The sequence below is a fragment of the Martes martes genome (assembly GCF_963455335.1).
Source record: "Martes martes genome assembly, chromosome: 3".
NCBI lineage: Eukaryota > Metazoa > Chordata > Mammalia > Carnivora > Mustelidae > Martes > Martes martes.
The window spans coordinates 152,828,054-152,852,558 of NC_137890.1; the positions used below are offsets into that span (position 1 = coordinate 152,828,054).

General features: G+C 46.5%; 1 protein-coding gene across 1 annotated transcript in view; it reads left to right on the forward strand.

The window, feature by feature from the left end:
- Positions 1–6,552, forward strand: part of COL6A3 (collagen type VI alpha 3 chain) — a gene marked incomplete at its 5' end in the record, with an annotated part of 63,010 nt that extends 56,458 nt beyond the window's left edge. The window contains 2 exons of the mRNA XM_080799422.1: positions 4,930–5,094; positions 5,743–6,552. Coding sequence (XP_080655548.1) covers positions 4,930–5,094; positions 5,743–5,783 — 206 coding nt within the window. The 3' untranslated portion in view covers positions 5,784–6,552. The remainder of the gene's footprint in view (positions 1–4,929; positions 5,095–5,742) is intronic.
- Positions 6,553–24,505: the final 17,953 nt, after the last annotated feature.

The following is a 24,505-nucleotide window of genomic DNA, read 5'->3' on the forward strand; positions in this document are numbered from 1 at the left end:
AATTAAATTTAAAAGCTAGTTTTTATGTGTTGGCATGAATGTAGTTAATTGAACTGGTTAATTAGAAACATGGTTTGTAGTTACAGAGATGTGTCCATGTCCCAGGATTAAATGTTAGATACTTTTCCTTGTCTTTATTTTTTTTTTTTTAAACCTCCATGAATAAAAATTCTCTGGGGTTTGATTCTACCTTAAGGAACTGTAGTTTGTTATAGCCTAGCACTTTGGATTTAGAACACATGGTGACCAGTGTTTGAATCTGTGTAGGGATTTGTGGGTGAATCCTTATGAAATGTAAAGTCCTCTGTCCATGTCATCTGATGGAGAGGAAGAAGAGTGAGCAGTTTTACATCTTGACTTTTTGTTGGCATAGGCAAATGTTGGACAATTTAGAAATTATGCTTAACAGATATTCCTTTATTAGGCACTCCTTTGTTTGATGTAGAGACATATTGGGAGGGGCTAGTGAGGGCATCCTTTGTCCCCCAGATAAGGTCTGGCCCTCTTCAGCATTGAGTATTTGTGTACCAGGAAGGCCTGGACTTTGAGGGGAAGGTTGATGACAGTGACAGACCGATGGCATCATTACTCACCACTCAGGATTCTAGGCTTTGCAATATTACACAATTCCATTTTAAATGGTTAGTACTTGCATTTTCTTCAGCCAAGCAAAACAAATCCCCACATTCCAAAAAATCCCATCCCATTTTATGCTTTTCTCAGAATCTAAAAGAATCACATCCACTTTTCTGTGATGCATTTGCTGCCTGTAAGGGCAGTTAGCAACAACTAAACCAATCTTTGAGCAATTCTCACTGCCTTTAAAACCAGTAGGCATGCCTGTGCCTGTTTTGTTGTGGCTAGCTTTGGGACTGCTACAGAGTTGCTAATTTTGGCTTTAGGTTTTGGGCCCATTTCCTTCATCCTTGTTTTTGGCTAAAGAGGACTTGGATAGATATTTTCTATGGATATCACTGCTAACAGCAAGACTCCAAAGTTTCTAAACAACACACAGTTCTTTCTCAGAAAATTTACTTTTTCCAATATTACAAAGAGAATCCTAAGTTATTGGCTTGCCCCATATGTATTGGAGAAGTTTCAATGCAGAAGAGAGCCCAGATAACTCCCCGAATGTATAACATTCTTTTTAATTATTCTAGAAATTAACAATCTGTAGAAATAACCACTTTGATCAGGTGTTAGTGAGTCAATCACATAGCTCTGAAGGAAGTTCTTCAATGTTTTATTTATTTTATTGATTCTAAGTTTCAATATTTTCCCCTAGTAACACTTTTGAAATTGAAGCATGACTCACAGTTGATGACATGGCATGCTTTTGACAGTGTTTTGTCCTACTTAGGGGGATATAAAATAATAGTGCACATTGAAATGAACATATCTTAGATTGGATGAAATACAGCATTTGGCTGGCTGTGTTCCAGTCTGTCACATTGGCTGGCACAAAATGGCATAATGAGGAAAATAGATGACTTTATGTTAATGCTCATTTATAGAATGAACTTAACCTCACAGATTGAGGTCAACTAAACAGCTATAAATATTTTCCCTGCTTGGTAGAAGAGAAATAGGCTTTCCAAGGCTGTGGGTTTGCTGTTGTGTGAGGATGTGTCTGTATCAATGGCAATGTTTGGGTTATGAGGAGGCTCACAGGGCATTTGCCATTTTTTAAATTGTGAAATATCAAAATGCTAAAAAATAAAAATCCATTGATCAAGATGTAAAGAAGCAAAGGACCCCACCCCCAAACCTTAACCACAGTCACGTTCCAAATAAGGTTAAAATACAAAGTTTCCTCTGTACCCTGGCATCAACTATGCTAGGTCTATTAAACCTCCTTATGTTTGAAACCATTAAATCAACGAGGAGCATATTTACACATATTTACAATTGTAGCATGAACACCCACCCCTCCATTCCACACACCAATTTTGCTCAAGGAAGCACTTAAATACCAGTCACTTGTTGGTTTGGAAGATGTCCAAGCTGATAACTTTTAAAATGCTGCTCTTAGACACTATAGAAATCTCAAAACAAAAAAAAAAAAAACAAAAACAACAAAAAAAAAAAAGGGCAAGATTTTTCAGTGGAATGCATTTTCTTTTTCAAAGTGTAATATCATAGGTATTCATTGTTGAGAATCTACAACATATGGGAAAACACAAGAAAACATTCGTTGCAATGCTTATGACCACTGTTAATGACCCGATCAATATCTTTCCTGATTTCCATGAATACGATGCTTGGGCACGCTCGCACACGCCTGAACGCGCACATGTCTTTGTAACAAAAATAGACTGTGTTTCTGAGGGTGCCTTGCACCCCATGGTTATGTTCTAGGATTCCTAGGTTGGCTCCTGAAGCTTCTGTGAACAACTGGGATTCCCTGGCAGGGTTTTCTAGACATTGTGCTGGTCTCTGTTTCTCCTTGTGTTTGGATGCTCACTGTTGCCCAGTGACCAGTCACTATTTCACCAGAAAGTTTCACCAGATGGTGATCAGCATCAGGCAGCTCCTCAAGTCTGTCTTTTAAGATGAAATGTATTTACATTATTCTGGGCAAAAGTGGATCAGGAATGGTTATTGACCATTGTCACTCCCTGTTGTCCTTTTGGCTCCTCTTGGGTTCTCAATATAAGGAAGAGAAAATTAGCACACGGGCAGCCAGACCACACTCTCACATTGGAGAGGACCCCAGGCTCCCTCCAGGCTGTGTTCATTTTGGAGAGAGCTTGTAAGCAACTGTTGTGTCCAAAGACTTGTTCTGGGGAGAAGCTCGATTAAGTCCTTCAAACCACACGTCTTTGGACACAAGACATTTTTATTTTTGTGTCTTTTAAATGGTTGTTTTAGCATAGACACAGCGTTGGTGAGTGCAGTCTGCCTGGCGTGTCTCGGAAACCAAGATGATGGGAATTTAAAAGTACAAGGCTTCTTAAGGATCAAACATCCCATTTCATGCTTAAAGATGAAGAATCCCATGTTTCAGTCTTTTTACAGTGTGGGCCCTCATGAATACATTTCTCTTGCTCTACCAGATTTCTGCATGTCCACAGTGCCAGCACCCTGTGCCATGCTGGTAAACCCTATGGGGTCTTAGCAGCGACCATCACTGGCACTAAGAGTGGGATACAAGGGCAAGAGTTTGGGGCTGGACATTAAGGGCACAAATCCCAGGAAGCCAGAAAGCAACCAGTCAGGGAGCAGAGTGTCTTTCCATTGGGTGGCCTCAAGCTGTGTGTCCTTGGGTCTGGGAAAACTTGTGTCCGTTTCAGGAGTATGCGGGAGAGTGGGAACAGAATAGCCGAACACAGGTGGCCAGGACTGAGAGCATTTGGAACAAAGATGGAATGAACATTAGCCATGCAGGGGATACTAGGGGGGAGAGAGGGGAGGGGAAAGGTTATCATTTGGTCTGAGCTTCCCACTAATAGGGGAATCCACTGGCAAACAAAGGGTAAACTTTGGTGGTAGAATAATTTTGCCTTGCTCTGTCCCCTGCATGACATTTCTGGAAAGCCGGGCATTTTCCTTCAGTTGGCTGAAAACTTTTTTCAAGTGGAAAAAAGTTGTTTTCCTAAATTGTCATCATTTTATTCTGGACTCATTGGTTCTTCCAAGTACCTTCTGGTTTTCTGGGCCTCTGAGAGGGTCTACAATTAGGAGATACTGTGGAACCCCCAGTCTTTGTGTCTGCACCATGGCCTTCCCAGGTGATGAGAGAGTGTTTCAGGCCAATGCTGAGCCTCAATCATGGGTACCTCTGAGTCTGGTCCATGATGGTTGACCCAAGCTTTGATTCTCTAGTCCAAGACCTTGGTTTATCTTTTACTTCTTGGTGCAATCAGATCTGCAGACGCTCACAACCTCTGCAGCTGAGGGCAACCCACAGGGGTGGGGACAGAGGCCCATAGAGATGTCAGCCCTGCGGGGCGGGGGGGCCCCGTGACTCTGGCACGTTGGCTACTCCCATAAACGTGCAGCATCATCCACTCCAGGGACTTTTGTTGAAGGAAGGTTTACAGTTTTCAAACTTTTGGGTAATGGTTGACAGTAATGCCTCTTTTTCCCAGTGTGATTTGGAGTTTGCCAGAAAACTCTGTAAACAGACGTTTTACTGTGGAAGGGCTGTAAACTTTTCTTTCCAGGCATCATGGAGAGAGTGTAGCTTCTACTTTGCAGCTGGATGTTTCAGAAGTATGCATTCATAACATAAACTTCCTTAACTGGAAAAAGAATGCTTCTGTGTCTTCAAAATAGCTTTGCTCTGTGACATTTTTGCCATCATGGGTTTTAGATCAGTGGTAACACTTCTTTTACTTGTTTAATTTGGCTACTCTCAAAGGCCCTCGGACACACACACACACACACACACATGCACACAAACGCACAGATTCAAAAAGGATTTTTCTTTTCCACTTTAACTTTTATTCCCCATCTGCTTGTCTTGTCATGAAATGTATGGCTTTATTTTTGACATAAATAAAGTGACAGAGCGTAGTTGCTACTTTGCCAAGGAGTAGAAAAAGACATAGTTTTTATTAAGATGTAGTTCCTTCCATGGGACTTTAATAGCGAAGGAACTGGAAAACAAATGACCCCGTGACTGGAAAGAGAAAACACAGTTCATTTCATCTGAAATTATCTGATAATGATGGCTTGCATTTGGGATAGGAGGGAAGTTAGCGAGGTTCTTCCATCAAGGTCATTGTATTATTGCCTTTATTGAGAATCACATGCATCCCACAGCCAGGAGTGGAGGCAGGACCTGGCGAGGTTAAGAGGGTTTCCCTCTTCAAAACTCTCCTCTTTGCTCTGACAGCCTTGTGTCGAGACCTTCAGCCCCCTGCACTGGGTGCATAGTCCCTTGTGTGTCCTAATGAATACTCTTTTCTCATCCTGTTATTAAAGACATATGTAAGTTGCCCAAAGAAGAAGGAACTTGCAGAAAATTCATGTTAAAATGGTACTATGATGTGGAGACCAAAAGCTGCATGAGATTCTGGTATGGAGGCTGCAGTGGCAATGAAAACAGATTTAATTCACAGAAAGAATGTGAAACGGTTTGCGCTCCTGGTAAGTGACCGATGATTCTTTTGTGTCTGTGGCTTTTGTAAGTCAGAGAAGAGATCCAGGCCAATTTTCCACCTTGTGAAGATATTTGAATGACAATGATTATGAGAGCTGTGACAGAGGAAGTAGATGGTATCTTTAGATAAGGAAGATAATTCAAATAAAACACAGGAAATTCATTTTCTGAATTATCGTTATTTCCTAAAAATATATTTGTATACTTGGATTCTTGCCAATGAGGGAAGACACACCCAACTATTCCTCCCTCTTCATCTTTAAGTAATTATGCTTCTTTTAAACACTGCGGTTTACACTGGGGCCACCCACTGTCACCATGGTGTTGGCCAACTTGACTGCTGACACGAGAGCCTGGCCAGAGCCAGAACAGGGAGAACACAGTGCACACAAAGGCCCTGGGGCCGGGCAAGGCAGCAAACTTGCTCACACTGCACATGAGGCCCTGAACCTGGGCCAGGGAGGGCCAGGTGAGCTGTGAAAGACATTCAGCAAAAAAGCGAGATGAGGGAGGAAAACCAGAGGCTGTAGGACAATTTTCGTGAGAAACACCATGTCCTTTTTGGTCAGTAATGTGGCTTTTCCCCCGCACTTCTTTCTCACCCTTCCCCATCTGCCCCGTCCATCAACGCTCAGCGCTCGTCAACCCTGGAGTCATCGCTGCCATGGGGACCTAAGCATGGCCGACTAGTAGCACATACCTCTTGAAGAAGAAGGAGTCAGCCGTTGCAACTCGTCTCTGTAGAAGCTCTGGGTATAGACATCCTCGCACTGTTCCATTTCCTGCTTTGATTTACACTCGAACTTGGGAGGAGCCGTTCTGCCGCATGACCCATCAATATGGTGCTAAATGTGTCTGTGGACCCAACCCTCTCTGTCTCCGGGCAGTTATATCGTATACTTTGAACGTCGTGTAATAGCTACCCATGGCCGGTGTTCATGTGAACATTTCTATAAACTCCGACTCCCCCTGGAGTTTCACACTCTGCCTGTTTCGGGCACATGTAAGGTCTAGGATGGAACTCCACATTTCACCGCTATCTGTATACTTCTGCTTGGTTCATTTCTTCCCTCTCCAGTAAGCACGACTTTAGATGGAAAGCCTTGTATGGTGAAGAAACAAGAGTCCAACTTTTTTTTTTTAACTTCCCCTAATTTCCTAGATTAGATTTCAAGCTAATTTTCCTTTTCTAAAGCCTCTAACAAATGACCTAGTTTTAGAAGGAAGCAAAATCCCTAAATCTTTGTGCACTGTTGTGGGACCAATGCCTTCATTAAAGAATGAAAAGAAAGTCATAATAGAGAATATTTTTGGCATTCCTCTAATGTTGTGATTTTTTTTTTTTTTGGTGCAGGGTGGGGGAGGGTGTTTAATTTTAATTTTAAAAATTTTAGGAAATTTATACAAAGAAACTTTTTAATAAAGTATATTGAAAGTGTCATGGGTTTGGTGTTACTGGCTGTCGTATTTCCATAGCACCTGCTGTCATGAGGACCCCAGGCTGGAGGAGTGCAGCCCAGCCCACCACCACCCTTTTGTTTCCAGGGGGAGGGACAAGGCTGCTCTATCATGGGTTGCAGGGACACCTGGGCTCAGCCCACCAGCATGGCAGCTCTCTGTGGCCCCGTGGTGCCTTCCTTGCTTAGGACCCTTTCTGGAATCTTCATGATCTTCAGATCCAGGAGGCTTTTATTCTGTGCTCTACCTTCTGGTTGGACCCAGAGTCTTGACCTCATTCCTGCATCCTCTTTAAAGTGACTGTTTCCAAGGGTTGGGTTGGTTCCCACCCCACAGGGGCTGAGAGATGGGGCACAGTTGGCCAGGACACCCTAACCTTTTTCTGGAGTCTCAAAGACAAAGCATAAAGTCTTTTTGTTTTGTTTTGTTTTTCCTTAAAGACCTTTTTCTCCTGTCTTCAGAAGTAACACAAGAAACAAATAAATATGTATTTAGGTAGCACCTGAAGCCCACTTAGGAAAGAAACGGAATTAGTTTGACAAATCACATGTACTCTGACAAATGCTCCAGTCAAAGCTGTGGGGAACTTGGATGTGGGTGGAACTGCTTTAAGTCATATGGGGGAGGAATCTGTCTGTTAATCTAGAGAGGAAGGAGAGGAGGTCAGAGGGTGTGCAGAGCTCCCTGTGATCCACTCCCTGTGACTTCCACCCAGATCTTTAGTGGAACTTCCTAAATCCTCAAAATGTACTCAGTGTGGCCCCATATGCCTAGAAACTGGTAGAAACACTGAGCTCTGTGCCCCTATCAAGGTGGGGAAGAGACAGAGAAGTAGAAGGTTGGGTGGACAGAGGAAACCCCTGCTGGGAATTTGCAGAAACTTGAGGGAGGACTCGGGACTTCAGAGGACATTGGGGATGTGAGTTTCCTTGCCTTCTTTGGGACTGAGAGAGGCTGGCTGGACATCAGGGCAGCTTCAGGGGAACTAAAAATCTTTGGGAATTCCTAAGACACTCTCACCATCAGGGCACCTTTGCTCACATCCTGCACAGAAACCCCATAGGTTCCTCTCTCTACCCCTGTTCTGGGTGAGTGACATGCAAAGCCAACCCTTCTCTAAATCATGCTGATCTCTTCTCATCTTTAAGGATCCCTTTTTCGGATTAAGGCCAACCTAGGGGACTTACAAAGAGCTCAGAGACGGTCATGAATTCTCTTTAAATGGATGGATAGTCAACCTGGGTGGGAAATGTGCATTCTGGGACTTTCTCAGGGACGGCTTCTCCAAAGTTCCCTAGCTCCAGAGGAAAGACCCACTTTCCAGAGCTTTATCTTCTCATAGTTCTGGAGGCTGGACACCCAAAATTGAGGAGTTGGCCAGGCCATGCTACCCCTGAAATCTGTAGGAAATCCTTTCTTGCTTCTTTGCTTTCTGGTGACCCCTTGGTTTGCACCTGCATCCCCCTGATTCTGACCCTGTCTACACACAGCTGTCTCCTCATAATGACATCAGTCATATGGGATTAGGGGCCTGCCTACTGCAGTGTGACCTCACCTTATCTATCTGTGATGAACTTATTTCCAAATATCCTGATGTACTGGGGGATTAGGACTTCTGACTTATCGTTTTTTTGGGGGGAGGGGAGGAGGTAGACCACCATTGAGCTCATAAGACTGTGTTATAATTTTTGATAACTTGCTCCCCACTTGGTCACTATGTAGCTAGCACCTGCAAGGGCTTTCAGCTGAATCCTATCACTTTCTAGTCACTTTTGGTCATGCAAACCATCTCTAATGGGTCTTACGGCTGGGTCCCCTTCATTTTAAAACTTAAATACCAGATAGTCTTCACAGCCTTTTGCTGTGAACCCCAGTACCGGCTAGACTCATGGTGCTGAGTGGAGTTGGAGTGGAGATGTCCATGGCTTTTTCTCTTCCCCATTCCTCCTCATCCTCCAGGCCTGTGGAGTTCTGTGTGCAGCACCCTCTGGGCTTCCGGGGCCAGGCTGGCTCTCTGCTGCTGCCTTGCCCTGCCTTGGGCTACCTCTGCAGCAGGGTCCCCAGGCTGGCTCTCTGGAGACACATATTGGTTCTCAGGGGGGAAAATGGAGGTCCTAGTTTCCTGCCCCTTCCTGCCACACTTCCTGCCCCTTCTGTCACCCTAGGAAGTGAGTCCCTTCCTTTCCCCATGGGGGACAAAAGAAGCAAGCACTGCTTTGCCCTCTAGAGGCCAACATAACAGGTGCGATGGTCCTCTTCGGCCTCAGTAGTGACCGTAGAGTCCTCAGGGCAGTGTGCTCTGAGCCGGGCCCTTGAAGATCCACTCTGAGAAGGTAGGATCTGCCAGGCAGGCAACACCAGCCTTAGTAGGAATGCAGTAAGAGTGCGCTGGGCCCTTTTGTGATGGGCTGAACATTGCACTTCCCCCCTTCTCCTCAGGGGGCATCTAGAAGGAAGACTCATACCCAAGGCACCCCAGTAGCCTGTGAAGTTCCTGAGCGACAAATGGACATTTCACTGAAGACACTTTGAGGGGTCTGGAGTGGAGTTTCTCGCATATTCTGCAGTTTACTTCGTACAAATGTCCTTGGACAAGCTGCCTCTGCCCCAGAGGTCCTCACTCCCAGCAGTTGCCTCAAGTCGCCCGCTCCTCTTCCCTCACCCAGTCTGTTGTAATCCTCCATGTCCACAACAGTTCCAGCCCTCTCCTTGGTGTGGGCACTTTGGATGGGAAAACAAAAGACCAAAGCTGGGGAATGGTGGGTGTCGTGCTTCTGGTCTTGTTCACAGGACACCTATTCACCTCATCCCATTTAAAAAACCTCAAGTTTGCATGCAACAAAAAATGTATCCATTTATGTGTGTTGTTTGATGAGTTTTGACAAATGAATACCCCCATATTACCCTCCCCCCCACTCACAATCACATTTCCGTGATCCCATCTGGCCATGCATGCGAGTCTCCACAACTTCACCAAGTATGCAATCAGGGAGGCACAAAGATTCTTGTTCAAATGTATTCCGTGTGGCTTTATATGTGATGACAAAAATCAATTCGGGATCATGAAAATGGCCAACAAGAAGGGAATGCTTAAATTCAGCTTACCTCTCCCACAACAAAAAAAGATAAGTAGTCAGTAAATATGTCATAATGTTGATAAATGACCCATGCCATTAATCGGTTGTGGTTTATCACAGAATATTAAAAAGGATACAAAACTGCATATTTAATATGATAATTGCATATATGTACAGGCACACACACAAACACTTTCTTTTTAAGAAAGAGAAAATATATTAAAAGCAAATACAACAAAAATCTCTTGGCCAGCTGCAGTGCCTTCCCCTATACCTAGACCCCAATTTTTTTTTTAGACCCTAATGTTTAAGTTGCTTTTTATCCCCATGTTAATGACAAAAAAGTTGAGAAGCCACAATGGGCTTAGCTACCCCAGATTTCCAGCTGTAACACAAAGATCCCATTTCCATGTAATTCTGTTTTGTTCAACAGAGATCCTTGGTTTTATGTTCATTCATTTGGTCAATACTGAGCACATTGTATGTGTCCCTGGGAAGCTCATAGTCTCAAGGCGGGAGAGGTACAAGAGTGGGAAACGTGACAAGAAGCCAGTGCCAGGCTGCTCTGGGAGCTGGCTGGGCTGGAGGCAGAGGGCGGCCACCAAATCCCAGCAGGGTGACCATGGGGGTTTGGATGGGCACTTCACTGTGGAAAAAACACTTGGGGATGATGAGGGAGGTGGCCAGGTGGCTAACTGAGGAGGGTTCTGGGCAGAGGGGACCCTAGAGCACAGAGTGCATCTCAAGGGTGGGAAGAGAGCCCAGAGAATGAGCGGAGGGCTGGGGTGTATTGGGGGCCCCACCAGCCTGCTGGCTTTCACTTGGACACATGGGAGCCATTGCTCAGTGTGCTCAAGGGACCTGCCATGAATTTTAAAGGGTCCCCTGGCTGCTGGGCATGGACATCAGAGCAGTGAGATGGGGGTACCAGTGATGACACTGTGGCGTAAACTCAGGTGACAGTGAGAGGCGAATGACAGTGGCCAAGACCAAGAAACAGCAAAGGAGATGAAGTGTGGGCTCTGGGTACATTTTGATCTAAAATATGCAAGAATTGATTGAATTGTTATGTTTCGTTTTTCACATGTAGACACACAGAGGAACTAAAATCCCTGCTTTAGATCATCTGTCCCGACTTTGCGTTCAGCAAAGTGTGGTCTGAGTAGCAGGAACTCGGACCCCCTGACAGCTGCGGACTTCTTTTCAAGACCCGTCCATTGCCAGACCATACCACAGACCCTGTGTCCTTCCCTGAACCCTGTTGTGCCCCTGGCCTGAATGTCCATGCCGTCTTTTCTGGGGTAGCCTCAAAGAACTTCCAGCCTAGCCTTGTGGATGTGACTTGCAACACTTGTTTTGGATTTTGTGAGCAAGACCTAGACCTCTCTCAGGGTGATGCCCAGAGGACGTGGCGTGTCCTCGCAGCTAGTGTGAACTTAAACTGAATTCGTCTATCCAGTAGCAGTTGTGTGTCAGATGAAGTATTAGGTGCTTCACACACCTACCCCAGGCAGCTCTGCTCGGTAGTGGTCACTGGCCTCTACCCTAGTTTCCCAGATGATGAAACAGGGGGTCAGAGTGGTCTAGTTTACCCTGGTAACAATCTAATGGAGGCTGTATCTGAGCAAGTCATCATGACCCAGAAGTGCTCCAGACTTCCCAAGGACATGTGGGTTCTTGCAGGACCCTCACTGTCATTCCCCAGGGGCTTTGGACTGTTCCCCTGGGAGCTGGGTTTCAGCTGGGTTCCATCTTCTCTGGCACAAAGCACGTTCTACCCAGCATCCTATCCAAGACCTAGTGTTTCTCTCCATGGACAGAGAGTCTCTCTCCATTCTTCCCTTTTCCCTCTATTACAACCATTCTCATCTCTTTCTCAGTATCCAGAGCTGCTCTGCTCAGGGAAGGAGTCAGTGAAGTTGGACATTTGGCTCAAGTTCAGGGCCTGAGTAGGGGATGGCCTGCTCGAGCCTCTGTGGCCAGGTCACAGGGACATCTGGTTGGACCCAACTATTAGCAAATTTCAGTCCATTCATTGTCATCTTTGCTGGATTTGTGATTAAATGTCTTCCATTCCCTCCTCACCCATACTTTTTTTCTTTTTTTTTAGATTTAATTTTATTTTTTCAGTGTTCCAAGATTCATTGTTTATGGACCACACTCAGTGCTCCATGCAATACGTGCCATCCTTAATACCCATCATCGGGAAGTCTCTCATGCTTCAGATCCTCCTCTGATTTCCCCCAATTCACTTTTCCTTTCCTTCTCCCAATGTCCTCCATGTTATTCCTTATGCTCCACAAGTAAGTGAACCCATATGATAATTGTCTCTTTCTGGTTGACTTATTTCATTTAGCATAATCTCCTTCAGTCTTGTCTATGTTGATGTGAAAGTTGGGTATTCATCCTTCCTGATGGCTGAGTAATATTCCATTGTATATATGGACCATATCTTCTTTATCCATTTGTCTGTTGAAGGGCATCTTGGCTCTTTCCACAGTTTGGTGATTGTGGCCATTGCTGCTATGATCATTGGGGTACATATGGCCCTTCGTTTCATTGTATCTGTATCTTCATCCACAACTTTCTATAGAACTAAAAATCAATCAATCAACCAATCAATAACAACAAGCATGAAGACTTTTTGTAGGAAGCCAATATCATAAGCCCAGAAGGTAAAATTTAAGTTTCTTCCCCCATGGTGATTCATTTTTAGGGAATGGATCAGATTTCCTGGCCAAATTCTTCATGTTGTCAGATTTCCAGCTGGACCTGGTTGGTGCTCAGGAGCCAGGTTCTCCGGGCCCACCCATCGGGGTGCGGCTTCCAGAGAAGCTAGGGACTGCTGCCCAGGGGCCTGCTCTTTCTCCGACCTCGGTATGCTGGGCTGAGCTTTGATGTTGCCTGTGCCTCCCACCTTCTTCTGGGCTGAAGTGCAAGTGGTGGGCTATTCTAGGCACCATTGGATTCCCAGGGGGGTCTTCCTGTTTCTTTGGAATCATGACTCTAGAGTTGGACAGTCCTTCGGAGGTTTGGAGGCCCAGCATGGACCCAGTGCAGGGATGTCTTTCCACCTTGTTCCTGATTCTGGAACCTGTATGGTCAGCATAAAATTGCTACCAAGAGAAAACCAAAGGGGAAGCATTTTAAAGTCTAGTTGTTGGAGCCCAGAGACATTTGGTGGTGGGGAATGGGAAAGGGCCTCTGTGCATAATGGGGAGACCTTCCAAGTAACACTCCACCTGGAAAGTAGATATTATTTTCCTGCCTTAAGTCAGAGGTGTCTGTGAAAACCTTCAGGCCACTGTTGCAAAATGTCATCTCATGGAAGGGGCTTGGGCATCTGCAGAGGGATCTCGCCAAGCATGTTTGAATTCGAGAGGAATGCTGAGGTCCCAGGGTTGGTGTTACTTTTCCAGGAGATGTTAGAAACAGACATGGTTAGCACGCTACCAAAAAAAAATGCTGGAGTCAGTCTACTCGAGAAGGATACTTCAATTTTAAAAATTCATATTAGAGCAGTTGTGTTTGATAGGTGCATTCTGGCTTAGCGAGCTCCTGGTCACTTGTGAACCAGGCCTAGTTTGGGTGCATCTGAGAGTGGACCCTAACTGCTGGGTTGCAGGTAGCTGGTTTGGGAAAGTATGTAGAAAGCACAGGTGAGAGAATTGAGAAGAAAGACCCAGAAGAGTCAACAGAAGGTATGTTATTTTTGAGCATACCACTCTTAGGGTGGCCGTATAGTACCAGGGTTCACCTCACTGGGGAGCATGTGATGAGGAAGAGGAGGATGGAGGCTTTTCTCTTGACTCTCATGTCTTTTGGTCGGGGCTGCCTTGGGGGTGTGAGGTGTCTGGCATTTTCGAGAAAGTCCTCAGGCCCAGAAGTAGGAAGCCGTGGCTCCTGAGGTGGAGAGCCGTCAGCACACCTGGAACCGTCCACCGTGGCTGTAGGGGAACTCACGGGTGGGCTCAGGAGGATGGTGCAGATGGCCCTGGCCACCAGCCTGTTTGGACGTGAACCCACAGGAGCTGAAGCGGAGACATAAAATTGAGTTAATGAGAGAGGGCTAGAAAGAACGGTAGGAGACACTCCACTCCTAATTACTCTTGTGAGAGCAACGATGGAGCGGATCCTCTGAGCTCTTCCCAGAAGTCCTTGTATGCCCAGCCCTCCACCAGGTGGGGTGGCACACTGTTTTGGTAAAGGACCACCCAGCGTCCAGCAGTCTGGGGGTTCTAGAGAGAGTCGTAGGGCTGTGGTGTGAATTCTGGCTGTGACTCCTGCTGCTCAGCAACCTGGTTCCTGTCTGTTTTTGGAAATGATTGTCTAGTCCTCCCATTATTGCTGTTAGCCACTCAATACCCTTCTAATAAAGTAGTTTTCTCTGTGTGTTAAGCAGAGTGACTTTCTGGCCCTGGCAGCCCAGAGCCTGGACTGGCTCACATGCCGTCATCTGCCGCTTACTCAACAAGCATTTGCTGAGCACCTGTCACGTGCCAGTGCTACAGGAGGCAGCCGGATACAGATGAGGAACACACACTCTCCCTCACTGAGGGGGATGGACAGTGGATGTCAGGCCATGCAATACACAAGGAGGCTTCAGCAGGGGCGGAGAGGGTCTGTGGAGGTCCTTGGGGGTGTGTGTGGTGAGGGCAAGCCTTTCTAGGAGTTGGTTTATGAGCTAAAACCCAAAAGGGCAGGAGGGATCCAGCCTTGGGAGGACCTGGGAGAGGATTTCAGGTTGAGAGAAGAGGTGGGTCAAAGGCTCTTCTGAGTCTGGTACATGGAGTCTGGTGCTTTGGAGAAGCACGAGGGTGGCTGGTGAGGCCACAACCCACACGGGAGGCGGCGGTTGTAGGAACTGCAGCCCTGGTTAGAGAAATGGAGGCTTGAGTCAGGTTGGTCATGGACATGGAGAAGGGTAGGGTCCATAGGACCTGGTGAAGACTTAGACTTAGAGTAAGAAGAGAAGCCAGATAGTCTTTGATGCCTTTCACTGAGATGGTGCGCCATTGGCTTATTTTCAAAAGTGGGGTCGTCAACAACTCTGCCAGGTGCATTTTAATTTGGGGTGCCTCTTGACCTTTCTAGAGGCGGTACCAGAGAGGTAGCTAAAGTCCAGGCAGGGGCTGGCTTGGGAACAGAACGTCTTTTAAGCCATGAGTCCAGGTAGATGGCCTGGTCTGCGAGTGTAGGTGAGAAAGGGAGTGGGGTCAGGAGAGGCCTCTTGGCACATGGACAGCTGGGGCCGAACAGATGGAACAGGCCCAGCTAGGAGGCTGATGAGGAGCATCTGGAGCAAGAGGAAGGCACCCAGGAGGGAAAGGGGTCATGGGAAGCATGAAAGCAAACTATTTCAAGGACACGGAGCGCTCAACTGTGTTGAATCCTGCTGAGACCAGGCCACGGAAGTCTAGAGAAGACCTATGTGGATGCTGACATGTGCTATAGAGGTTCTCACCCGCTGGAAACTAAAACCCCGTCTCAAACTGGCTTGGATCTTAGGGACATTTTTTTACCTCAGCTGCACAGGAAGTCTGGAGCCTGGACTGTGGGAGAGGTCAGTCAGGTGGCTGGAGAATGCCGTCGTTTCATCACGGTCCGCTATCTTCGGGTGGGGCTCTATGCTCCAGGCTGGTACCAAGATGCTCTTATTGGGTCATGGCACCATTTAAGGGAAAAGCAGTTCCGGTCTTTCTGTGGCTCTCTCAGGAGTGAGACAGTGTCTCCCCACAGCCTCCAACAGACGCCCCTAGGGTACTCCCATTTCCTAAGCCAGTCACTGGTAGGATGACTGGGGGGCTAAGAGGCCCCCCTCCCTTCAGGCCTGGGATCCTGAGGATCAGTGGGACTCTGGTCAGGAGGATGTGGGCCAACTGGATCCATGAGCATACCCATCACTGGGTGGCTTTGTGTGTGTGTCCATGGCACGCAATGGTACATGCCATTTAAGACACTGTGTAGTTCATCCAGTGACATAAGATTTACTCTTTTCTCATGAGTTCTTTCAAAATTTTCCAAAGAGAACACAGAACAGCAAAGACAAAGCTTTGTGGCTTTGGTTGAAGGGAAGCACTGGTGCTAACGGGACTTCCTAACATTTAGTTGATCGTGGTTCCCTCACCTGGGCCCCGGAAAACCCACAACTGTTAACCCAGCCCCCTTGGCGAGGTGCCCTTTGGCAGCGTGCCTTGATTTGGATGTTGGTGGTCTGTGCCAGGGCCCCAGCTTGCGCCTAATCTCTCCCACCCACCCAATTTCCTGGCTGCCTTCACTGACTTCTGGGCCAGATTTAATGCTTGGGACCTATGACAAGGTTTTGGAAAACAGTATAGTGGTTAGGTATTAGTTTAGTGCAGAAGACTTCAGACATTTTTTGATCTTCATTTTTCTGTAGTTAGTGGGATACTAGAGGGCTTGGCTGTATTTATATGCAATAAAAGAGTTTGTTGAATTTCCTATCTCATCAAGGGAATGAAAGCTACTCAGGATAAGAAACAACTTCAGGATATCAAAACCAAATATTAACCACTTCCAGAAACAAAAACTTAGGCATATTATACACTAGTCAGCATTAAGGCCCAAAGTTAGAAATATCCTAATCCTATTCTATTCTATTCTGTTCTATTCTATTCTATTCTTCTCAGAATATATTCAGAAAACTGTTTCCTTCTGTGGATTGCCCTGGGAAAGGCGTGAGCTGAGGACCAGGTCTGTTTAGCATCAAGCTCTAACCAACAGGCCAAACAGCTTTGATTCGTAAAGTAAACGTCTGAAGGGGATTTATGTGAGTGTCTCTGAAGTCTCTGCCACAGATGAATCACACAGGGATGGTCTTTCCACCGACCGTCAGAATGTAACACATCTACAGGCTCCAACCTTCGTCTGGGTTTGAGTTTCAAGATAAAACCTATTTTCCCTTAAAGGACGCTCGTGTGCAGGTCCTCATTGGTTCGCTGATTGTCCCCAAAGAGCTCCCTGGGATGGAAATGCGTCCTCCATGCGGGGTCTGGGCTCCTGTCCCCTTAGCCATCCGATGTGGCTTTCTCAGGCCTTTTAAGGAAACACAGTCAGCTTCTGGAAGCGTTTCAGGCGCCGCATTCCCGATTGCACACATGGAACCCATTGCCTGCCATCAGCAGGAGAGCGTCTGCCAGCGTGGCAGGGAGGAGCTAAAAATAGCTTCTCTGCCTGTCCCAGCCCCCATTCGTCGGCATGAAAATACAGGACCTGTGTCTCGGGTCTCCTTGGGACCCCAAGTACCTCATTCGTTCAGCAGAAGTTGCTTCTCAATCCGACCCCAAATTAATTTTTGGTTTTCAGGGAGGAACTGTACTAGCAGGGAGCCCCTCAGACCCCCATGTCTTGTAACCACCCTAACTGTGCAGACAGTGACACCTTCTTGGCGCCTGGGCCCTGCCCAAGGTCCCCACCTTTCTCACGACAGAGTTTCCAAGTGGACAGAGAAGAACAGGCTGAAGAAATGCATTCGCAGCCCGCAGCCACGGTGACCCATCTCAGAGACCACCCTTGGGCTCAGCCCCAGGGTCTGGAGCTCACTTGCTTGCTTTCAGTGTGGTCATAGATGGTCACAGGCCTCTGCCCCGACAGGTTGGCAGACAAGTAAGGCCAGAGAGACTGCCAGGACTTGAGGCTGATGTGGGGAGATGTCTCTCTACAGGCATTCAGGTTTGATGACTTGAGCACACTGCTGCCAAAGAAATGTCCTCTAGGCAAGGCTGGGCCTTGGGCTACCAGTTTGCAATCTCTGGTTTGGAGACACTGAGTTAAAATTCAATATTTGCTGCATCTGGTCTGTTTTATATGGGTTGTGCAAAACTTTGCAGCTTTGGCCTAGAAATGGAGTCCCCTTGACCTCCAGGTCCCCTCATGTGACCCCAACGGAAGGATGGAACACAGAGTAAGGCCGGGAGGTCTTTGCCCTGTGCCCAACTTAGGCAGTTGCTAAAGTTCTCTGAGGGTTCAGCCATGCTGCCTTCATAAAGAATAAATAGAGTGTGTCCTAGATGTGTGGGCATTCAGGGCCATGAGGAAGGAGAAGGCCACGTGCAACGTGAGCCAAATGCTGAAGCCATTTTCATAAAGCGAGGTCTCTCAGAGGAAGAAGTTTCTGGAAATGAAGCCACAGACCAGATCTCCTTTCTCGACCTGGCCTTGGGGTTTGGCTTACTTTGGTCACCCTCACATCTGGTATTTATAAAATCTGAGAAGATCTAGGGACAGTCATGCGAGCATGTGCTGGTGGGGTCCGTGTGAATTTTAACTCATTATTTCAGTGCGTGTTGGCTCTCAGTGGGTGTCCTCTGTGAGGGTCGCTTGCTGGACTTGGCATGCATCGACAGTGCTGGGTACAAGACTTTATCTGTCCCGTCTAGTCAAGGAGGCAGAGGTGCATACAGGTCGGCTGTGCTCTGGGCGGAGCTGGGATAGAGGCATGCCCAAGACCCCGAGCCTCTGAGAGCCAGGCCCCGGGAAAGTCAGTGGGACAAGAAGATAGAAAATCTCTAACTTGCTCTTAAATAGCATTTCAGAGGCAGCTGCACCAATGAGTGAACACAGGTGGTATTTGTTCCAATGGAGGGGGGACTAGAGAAGAGAGAAGAGCCTCTGAGTCATCCCGGGGAGCACCAGGGAGACATGACAGTGGGACTGGCAGCTCCGTGTGGCCATGAAGGATGAGGTGTCTCTGCTCCATGTGCACCTGGGCGCCAGGCACCGCTTGCAGGCTTTGGAAGGACATCAACTAAAAATTTGAGTGGGCAAATGGCACGATTACATTTCATTGCAGCAGGACAGTCTACTCCCCATTTGTTGTCCTCACAAACTGCTTGGTTTCCATCAAGGGGAGCAGGGAGGCAGGAAAGGAGGCTCTTAGCGGTCTAGCTAGAGAGGACAAAGACCCTCATAGGGCTGTGCGCCAGGGAGGGGTGAAGGAGACGCAGGGTCAGAGCAAGAGGACTGGTGGCTGACTCGATGGGGTTGGCAAGGACTGGGGTGAGCCCCTGGCGGCTTCCAGGCGTTGCAGAATGCGGTTCAAGGTGAAGCCATTCCTTGAGACAGGGAACATGCGATGAGTTAGGGACGGGTCAGGAAAGTGAGCAATCCTGATTTTGAGGGTCTTCTGGTGTGTATGCTAGTAAGTAAGCAGTTAGCTGCACAAGTGCAGCCGAGGAGGGCAGTCAATCGGATGACAGATTGAGGAGAATCTCTGTACCGTTGAAGCCTGGAATCCCAATGCTCTTGTCCAGAGGGACATGCAGAGAGCAAAGGGAAGCCAGGCAGGAGCTAGGGAGCTGGGCAGGTAAGAATAGATCCCAGGGTGGAACCTTTGCTGGGGTTCACAGGGAACAGGAGATGGGAAGCAGGAGACAGGGGAGATGCTTTTGCAAGTGAAGGGTGAATGAGGACAGAATGTCAAGGGGAAAAAATATTAACTGCTGCATGCTGAACAGATCGCCATGGTGTTTCTTGTTACTGATCATGGTTCTGCAGTATAATTTTTACACACTCGTGATCTTTCATGCGTGTGTGTGCCCATGATGACAGCAGCTTGTTTTTTAAACCCCCACATTGTTTCGACTTTTTCACTATTAAAAATAATGTGGTGGTAAGTAACCTAATGCTTAGATTTTAACACAGCTTTTTGTTCCTGCAGAATAAATAGTAAGAAAGTGAATATATGGTCAGGTCTGTTCTCATTCTTTTGTTCTGGTGCACATCACCAAACTGCCCACCCGAAAAGTGACACCGATTTCTACTCCTACTTATGGGCTTTGAAATAGTCCATCTGTCTGATAGGAAAGATGTTGATTTTATTAAATCTTTGCCCTTTCAATATATGAGAATTTATGTGGCATTATTTTCGTTTTTAAATCATCAGAGAGGTTAACAATTTAAACCAACAGAATTCATTCTAAACCATTGTAAAAAGTCTAACAGTACAGATGCAAAGGATTTTTCAGACCAGAGACTGTGCTCCGTGCCCGGCACCCAGCACGTCACATTCTCCCCACAAAGGGGCAAGCTCTCCATTTTGTAGACAGGGTGACAAACCTCAGAGAGGTTTTGTAATCACCCTGGGTCACACAGCTGCTAAGTGGACGCAAACTGGCTTTTGGATTCAACGCAGTCTGAGAGGCCATCTTGCTGGCTGTGCTATTTTTCTTTGGGCTTATTTATTCTGTTTTAGATCTTTCTTCACTTATTGAATGACTTTCACTAATTGCACATTTTTAAAGTAGTCACCATCTTCCGTATATTTTGTGGCTTTGAATATTTATGAACTCACATCTGTTGTATTTTTTTTCCCCTTACACACCTCATCTCTGCCGCCACATGTGTAAATGTCATTCTCTCCCTGCCGGTTAGAACACCATATAGCACATGCCGTCTGGGCACCTGCCCAGGCCCCAGGGTCTTCTCTGGCAAGCGCCCCATGGCCCTACCTCCTCACATCAGAAGTCATGTCTTACTCAAGGAACCACAGCAAGGTCCAGAGTCCCCGGGGCCAGCTGTTGATTGCAGAAGCAAGGTGAGTTTCGATTGTCATGTCAGGCAGGTAAGCGTTTAAGAGGAGTTGGCTTAGAGTTGTCAGGCTGTGGCTCAGACACCATGGGTACCACCAGCTGAAATGGAGAGGCTGCTCGCCAAGGTTCAGTGGCCAGAGAAACCCCAGGTGTTGTGAACAGAGATCTCAGGTTTTGTAACATCTCAGGTCATCCTTGGGCCCAAGGGCCACTGGGCCATCCTCAGCACTCCGTGACCTACTAGTGGAGAAAAAGAGAGGTCTCCGAAAATGGGGGACTGGTAGCAGTAACACCATGGTACATGGCCTTGCCTTGTTCCTGGAAGGATGCCCAGACCAGGGTATGGGCACATCTCTGGGGATGTGGGGGTTATGTGCCAAGGTCCTGCTGAGGGTGAATTTGCCAAAGCTATGACGCTGCCGGCTCCCAGTCTTTGCTGTAGTAAGGCAGGAAGCCAAGTATCTGATTTGGTACCATCTTGAGAACAGGACTTGGTCTTCCCACCAAGCTAGAGGTTGGACGGGTTGTGTGGACCATTGCAGGACTCTTTGTATCTTCTAGAAAAGCATTGGAATCAGAGTTCCTACCTTTTTGCATTACCATCTCTCCATCATTTCCAGCTTTCTTCCATAATCATTAAATTATTTTTATTTTATTCCTCTTGAATCATTTTAAACCCCTATTTTTATATCCTTTAATTCTTTTTAATGGCATCTTCATTGTTCATGACCTCAGGGGACGCTACTTCATTTTGCCTTTCTAAATTTAAAAGCGTTTTCAGTTGTTTATTTTTTTCAGTGCTTTGAAAATTAATTTTGTAAACTTCAGGACTTATATCTTTTAAATTTATTTTTACTGCTATTAGCTTATTTTCTTTAAAGACTTTTTAGTTTATCATAAGACACACACTTGGAACAGCCCATGGGGACCAGCTGTGAGGCCCCTATGCATCTCTTTGATCCAGCATGGACAGCCCTTCTGAAACTCTGTGAGGGGCCAGTGACATGCCTCAACTGGACACTGTCACAGCAGAGTTCCTGTGGATTTTGGAACCTAGCCCCATCCCCTTGAGCACACAAGGACTCTTCTTCTGGAGGTAGCTTCTGTCATGCCAATGAGCATGAGCTGGTCATGCCACCTAGGTTGCCAGCCACAAGCCAGGTGGTTCCCCGCCAACCTGCCATGGAGGCAGGTGCACCCAGCATCACTCCCTCAGTCATTGGAAGACCTGGGCTGGTACAGGTAAGGTCTGTAGACACAGGCACTTGGCATGAGCTAGAAGCTGACAATCTTACTTCCCTCACAATGCCACCCCTTTTTCAACTCACACTTGTGGCAGTTACAGAGGAGAAGAAAAATGGAGCACAATATATATAATATATGTAACATATATTATATATAATTACGTTATATACCTCAGCCAACTCAGTTCAATGATTACAAATACCATATACATATATGCCTATATTATATATCTGCAAAATGTGTCAATGCCATGTGACAGTGGACTGATGCTGTGTTAAGCTCTTATTCAGGGTAACCTAAAGGAAAGCAGAGAAGCAAAAACCTTCTAAAGGCAGAACTTTGACAATCATCTTGTCTAATTGGTGTGAAGTAACCTTAACTGGGAGGAAAATAATAACCAAGAGCACATGTGCTCACACTGACCACTTTTGTGGCAACCAGGGGTGAAGAAATGGTGAGAGATGAGGAGCCGTACTGATGAATGGACCATGGCATGAAAGTCAAGAACCCAAAATGAGCATGCTGGAGGATTAGAGACAAAGAGATTTGGGGTAAAAGGCTGGTCCTTTTGAAATGAGCCCAGAAACTGAGAACATTCAACTCACTTGAAAGTCCTCCTAAAAAACCCACTGCAGGGGCTGCTCTCAGTCATCAGGCAGATGGGATGACTCACCCTGGGGATCTTTGTTAGCTTCTTTCTTCCAATGATCAATGTCTAAAAACATCCAAGTGACCCTGGAACTGATGATCAAACCTATATATGGGATCCATGATATGGACTCTGTTTTATCAAGGCCAGCCTGGCCATTGCCATTGTGTGGTTTACTTGCTAGCAAATTTTTCAAACTTTATCTCCTGATATGGTATCTTGAGGGACCAACCAACAACTCCATGTGGTGGGTTGATAACATTGGACCCATTCCACCACAAAGGAACAGTGATCTGTCCTTCTTGAAACAGACACTTTGATTTTGGGTTTGGTTTTCCTGGTGACTGTGCTCTCTGCCAGCACCACCATCCATGGGCTTACTTATGCCTTATTCACTGCCACAGCATTGTCTCTGAAGGGAATCACTTCATAACAAATTAATTTCACTGGCTTTGTCATGTACCCCATGGCCCCAAAACAACTGACCTTATAGAAGGAATGGTGAATCAGTTAGGATAGGTTAAGTTATGGTGAAGTAATAAAAAAAAGCCCAACACAACAATGGGTTATCTCCCATTCACATTTGGGGTCTAATCCAGCCTGAGGATGAAGCCTTCATCCTCACTAATGTTTCCACAGTTACTGAGGTAGAAAAAAAAAAGATAGGGTAACACATACCCTGATGGGCATTATCACTTCCACTCATGTATTATTGGTCACATCAGGGTACAAAGCAAACTTAAATTCCAGGGAAGGAGGAAGGACTTTCCTCCTAGCTTTCTGGAAGGAGAGGAGAATCAGAGTATAAGTGATCATCCTCATGATTAACATAAATGTTTTACTGAAAACACAGATCTGTGCCAGCCAGGGAATAACATCGTGCAATGTTATGGTGTTGTCCTATAGGCTGTCCTTATCCTCTTAGCCAGAGACCAAGGTATGGTACTGTTTCTTCCATAACTAATATATATGGGTATAAGAACAATGAAATGGAAGGGGATGTGTAATATTCCATAAGTATCCCTGATAAACTGATTGCATTTTTTTCTTCGTGTTGTCATGATGGTATTATCTTCTGTGTTAGAGATTGTAGTGACCTAGAAAGGATTGTTTCCTCCATCTACCCAGTGGGATTATTGCTACTACTTGGCCATTCAGGGTTCCTCATGCTGTAGAGCTAACTGGCAAGGAAGTGGATTATAGTGTCTACATGATTGATCCTGACCCTCCAAGGTGAAAAAGTTATTTGCTACGAATTTGGTGGAGGGGAATAGGGATGCGGCCTCTGGGGTTCCCTGCTGTGCCTCTGTGGACCACCAAGACACTGGCTAGGGTTAATTGAAAATGTTTGCCATACCATAGAGGCAGGACTGCCAAGGGCTCAGACTCCTTGCCACAAAGAGTCGGGCTCCTCCCTGGCTAAGAACCTCAACCAATTCAGTTCAGTTATCACAAATGTACCACACAAATGCAAGATGTTCATATTAGGGAAGCTCCGTGTGTGTCCAAAGGGGGTATAAGGGAGTTCTATTCAGTACTTTCTGCTCGGTACTTCCACAAACCTAAAAGTGCTCTAAAAAAGAAAGTCTACTAATTAAAAAAACATAAAAAATGAATTAAAAAACAAATAGGAAGGGGCGCCTGGGTGGCTTAGTGGGTTAAGCCTCTGCCTTCGGCTCAGGTCATGATCTCAGGGTCCTGGAATCGAGCCCCGGGTCAGGCTCTCTGCTCAGCAGGAAGCCTGCTTCCCCCTCTCAGCCTGCCTCTCTGCCTACTTGTGATTTCTCATTCTCTCTGTCAAATAAATAAATAAATAAATCTTAAAAAAAAAATCCAAATAGGAAAAGATTAACTGGGGGTGTGTTCTTTTGAGAACACCTGTTAAAAGGCATGGGAACCTTGGGTAGCTGAAGGTTTGCGACTTGGACAGTTGCCATTTTTTGGCTGCCCAGCCTTCTCTGCTCTTCCATATGGCATGCCTCTCTCTTTGCTGTTGGAATGGCAGATCTGGTGCCCATCTCCCTCCACAGTAGCCAAAGGGGCAAGAATGCTTTACTGTCCTGGTTTGGCCAGCGGATGGCTGCTTTCTGATCACGAGGCATGGCAGAGCTGCCCCCCTCTCTTCCCTGTAGGTTAGGTGTGGCCAGGTAACTTGCTTTGGCCAACAGTAATGTGGGTGGAATTGGCACACCATGCATGGAGGGAAAAGTTTGAAGATGACATCATGGCTCACACTCCCCTTTCCTGCTTCTACAATCCAGGAAGTGAATAACATGCAGGTCTCTATCACTTAGTTCCTGAGAATGAGGGCAAGCAAGGCTCCCTGGGGGGACACAGAGCACAAGTGAGAAACACAGTAGGGGTGGCAGTAAGCGTGCTGTGCTGGAAGCATCAGCTGCTACTTAACCCTGCCCAGGAC